Here is a 3,900-nt window from a genome sequence, read left to right on the forward strand (position 1 = left end):
CCAAAAACACAGGCCGTAAATCACATAATTCGTTATCAAATAACCCCCTAAAGATTCGAATGGTAGGCAGATGAAGAGTTAATTTTACGCTCCTGTTATAAATACAACACTTAAATATAAGAAGATTCAATTTGAATTTGGTTTGGTAACTTTGTCATTACCATCCAAAACTATCGATAGGAGGACATAAAATTTTGAATTATGATATGAAAATTTTAAAAGTATGCCCCCAACGTTGTGCATTCATATATAGTTCTACCTTACTATTCTCTCCAAAAATTGTAAGGCACCTATTAAATAAAATAGAAACAAGAAAAAAAAAAAAAAAAAAAAAATCATTTCCAATGCAAAACATCCCCAATCATGTTCAATAGGAAGGGCGTGGCCATGACTAGTCTCTCTCCTCATCCGCTAAAATGTCACAGTATGTCCAAAATTCATCGGCATTGGTTTCATCCATGGTAACGAAACTCGAGTGCAGTAGACGACAAAATGGAAGGATGCGACCAGGGATGAACGGGAAGAGTATCATTAATGCGAGACCCTTGGAGTTGAAGGCCACGAGTGGGACAGCGATGCCGAGAAAAATTTGAAAATCGCTCATCCCAGACAAAATATCTGTGGGCCAGCCAGGGTTTCCCAGCCAGCTGCTCTGCCGTGCCAGCCGTAGATCTGCTCATCCGACGGCCACTGCGCCCCATCCTGGACTTGTACCCTCCGGCATTTGGAAAGTGTCAGCCTCTCCCTGACGAACATTTCACCTCGGCTGCCCGGGAGGCCAGGAGCGTCAGATGGGAGATCTGACGGCGGGGCGGAGGAGAGACCTGAACCGGCGGGCAGGGGAACGATGTCGTTGCTTGTTCTTCTGGCTGAGGCGTCCATCCCCTTTACCTCCGCTGTGTGTTTCAAAGGCCGATATCTGCGCTTCCCTTGCGGACCGAGCTCTGTCCCGCTCGCTTACTTCTCTCCCACCGAGCTTCCGAGGTTGGGCATTCCCACCCTTCCTTCTCTTCTCCTCTCCTTCTCTGCTCTTCTTCTCTGTTGTCTGCGGATTAGGTCTTGTGGTCTTTCGAGCTTCGCACAGCTTGAGCAAGATGAGAGAGATCTTGCACATCCAGGGTGGGCAGTGCGGTAACCAGATCGGATCCAAGTTCTGGGAGGTTGTTTGCGAGGAGCATGGCATCGACCCTACGGGGTCGTACAAGGGCGTGACGGACTTGCAGCTGGAGCGCATCAATGTGTACTTCGACGAGGCGAGCGGCGGGCGATATGTGCCGCGTGCGGTGCTGATGGATTTGGAGCCCGGAACAATGGACAGCGTTAGGACGGGTCCGTATGGACAGATTTTCCGACCCGACAACTTTGTGTTCGGGCAGACTGGTGCCGGAAACAACTGGGCTAAGGGACACTACACGGAGGGAGCTGAGTTGATCGATTCTGTTTTGGACGTGGTGCGCAAGGAGGTGGAGAGCTGCGACTGCCTGCAAGGTATGCCCGTCGTTGTTGTGTGGTTGGTGGACGTATGAGTGTGTGGTTCCTTATCCCGTGAGGGTGTAATGGCTTGGTCCCATGACTGCGTTGCACAGCTGGTGCGGCGAGATGTGAGGCCGGGTTTTGACAGGGCAGGGTGGGTTACACGATTGCGCGATGTGCAGGTTTCCAGTTTTGTCATTCTTTGGGAGGAGGGACCGGATCCGGAATGGGGACGTTGCTGATTTCGAAAATCCGAGAGGAGTACCCCGACAGGATGATGCTGACGTTCTCGGTGTTTCCTTCGCCTAAGGTGTCTGACACCGTTGTGGAGCCGTACAATGCGACCTTGTCAGTTCACCAGCTGGTAGAGAACGCGGACGAGTGCATGGTGTTGGACAACGAAGCGCTGTACGATATCTGTTTCAGGACATTGAAGCTGATCACGCCCTCATGTGAGTGACAGATGACCTGGGGATGAGCTTTTGGTTGTACGGCATTGGTGTGGTGTGGTGTGGTGTGGGAGGACATGGGCGCGGATGTCGATGTGGTGGGGGTAGGTGAGGTGCATGGGTGAGGAGTAGGGCGTGTGTTCTTGAACGTGGTGTTTGGTGTGGTTGGAATGTGACTGATGCGTGTTGTCTTGCGGGATACGCAGTCGGAGACTTGAACCACTTGATTTCTGCGACAATGAGCGGGATCACTTGCTGCCTGCGATTCCCCGGGCAGCTGAACTCCGATCTCCGGAAGCTGGCCGTGAACCTGATTCCGTTCCCCCGTCTACACTTTTTCATGATTGGTTTCGCACCGTTGACATCGAGGGGTTCTCAGCAGTATCGATCGCTGACGGTTCCCGAGTTGACTCAGCAAATGTGGGACTCGAAGAATATGATGTGCGCGGCTGACCCCCGGCACGGTAGGTATTTGACGGCGTCGGCGGTGTTCCGGGGCAAGGTGTCGACGAAGGAGGTGGACGAGCAGATGATCAACGTGCAGAACAAGAATTCGTCGTACTTCGTGGAGTGGATTCCGAACAACGTGAAGTCGAGTGTGTGTGACATTCCCCCGACGGGTTTGAAGATGTCGTCGACGTTCATCGGTAACTCGACGTCGATTCAGGAGATGTTCAGGCGTGTGAGCGAGCAGTTCACAGCCATGTTCAGGAGGAAGGCTTTCTTGCATTGGTACACGGGCGAGGGCATGGACGAGATGGAGTTCACGGAGGCGGAGAGCAACATGAACGATTTGGTGTCGGAGTACCAGCAGTACCAGGACGCGAGCGCCGAGGAGGAAGGCGAGTACGAGGAGGATCTGGAGGAGGCTTAGGCGCGCGGTTGGCTGGAAGAAGAGTCGAGAAGCGATGTGCGGCAGCGGCAGCAGCAGGAGGGGCAGGCAGTCAGGTGCAGCACGTCGCTGGGGTGATGCGGAGGGACTTTGCCGGTTGGCTGGGGTACAGAAGCGAGGGGTAAATATAGTAAGATTACGCGCGGCGGAAGGACGCGATGGCCAACGAGGTGGAGGGGTTGGGGCGGTTTTACGTGTACAGTATGAGACTGACACTGACGTTGATCCTGCGCGAACCACCGGGGCTAGCGGTAGTAGATAGTTGGAGCGAGAGTTCGGGAGCGTTGTTGCGGATAAGCTCCGGCGTTTGACCCCAGGGTGCAACCGTAGTTGCATGGGGGTGGTGGGGGGATTGAAATTGGAACCGGACTTGGAGTTGAGAAGTTCGGGTTGTTTTTGGAGGCAGTTGAAAGACGTTTTTAAGAAGTTTGAGCTGTTGGAAATACATTGTTACCCTGAGCTTAAGCAGTGTGTAGTGGCGATGTGTTTAATTGTCTGATTCCTGTATGTTGGTGTGTGCGAGGCGTGTGAGTGCGTGGTTGTGTGCTTGACGTGGCGGTTATGGGCCGTGCTGTCGGAATGATTTACTGGATTATTTGGTCCATTGGTTTCGTGGACTGGAGACGGTGGATGTTTGTAGTGCTTGTGTGAACAAGGCGGGCATGCAGATGATGGGCTCGCAATAAAGACAGGGTCATGTCGGGTATTGCCCAGATGAAAGTCTCTTTTGGTGATGCCGATACGGAAAATGGAAGTTGGTACAGTCGCACGTTCAGGCGTCATGGGTTGCCTTGGAAGTTTGCATTGGAAGAGAGAGTTGAGGGTGTCCTGGATGATGTCCACGAGGTGGTGTTTGAATCGATGTTGTGCGAAGTAGACCTGAGCACCGATGTGTGACACCGGAATGGTGAGTTTGTGTCAATGAACTGTGAGCGTTTTGATTGAGGCAGACATCCAAGGGGTTGTTTTTCGGGTTCCAGGGTGCGAAGAGTTGGAGCTGCTCATGTTTGGTGTGGTGTTTTGTTTCGGGGTTAGTGTGTTGCGCATGCACTTGTGGCAGCATGCATTGTCAAGTGTGTCAGAGTC

At 52.6% G+C, this 3,900-nt stretch overlaps 1 protein-coding gene across 1 annotated transcript; it reads left to right on the forward strand.

Annotated features, from left to right (window-relative positions):
• Positions 1–928: 928 nt before the first annotated feature.
• LOC112274189 (tubulin beta chain) lies at positions 929–3,279 on the forward strand. Its single transcript, XM_024503429.2, has 3 exons — positions 929–1,488; positions 1,656–1,925; positions 2,129–3,279. The coding sequence occupies exons 1-3, from the start codon at positions 1,095–1,097 to the stop codon at positions 2,794–2,796; spliced, it is 1,332 nt and encodes a 443-aa protein (XP_024359197.2). The 5' UTR covers positions 929–1,094; the 3' UTR covers positions 2,797–3,279.
• Positions 3,280–3,900: the final 621 nt, after the last annotated feature.

This window comes from Physcomitrium patens, chromosome 21 (assembly GCF_059467195.1).
Source record: "Physcomitrium patens ecotype Gransden chromosome 21, ASM5946719v1, whole genome shotgun sequence".
Classification (NCBI taxonomy): Eukaryota; Viridiplantae; Streptophyta; class Bryopsida; order Funariales; family Funariaceae; genus Physcomitrium; species Physcomitrium patens.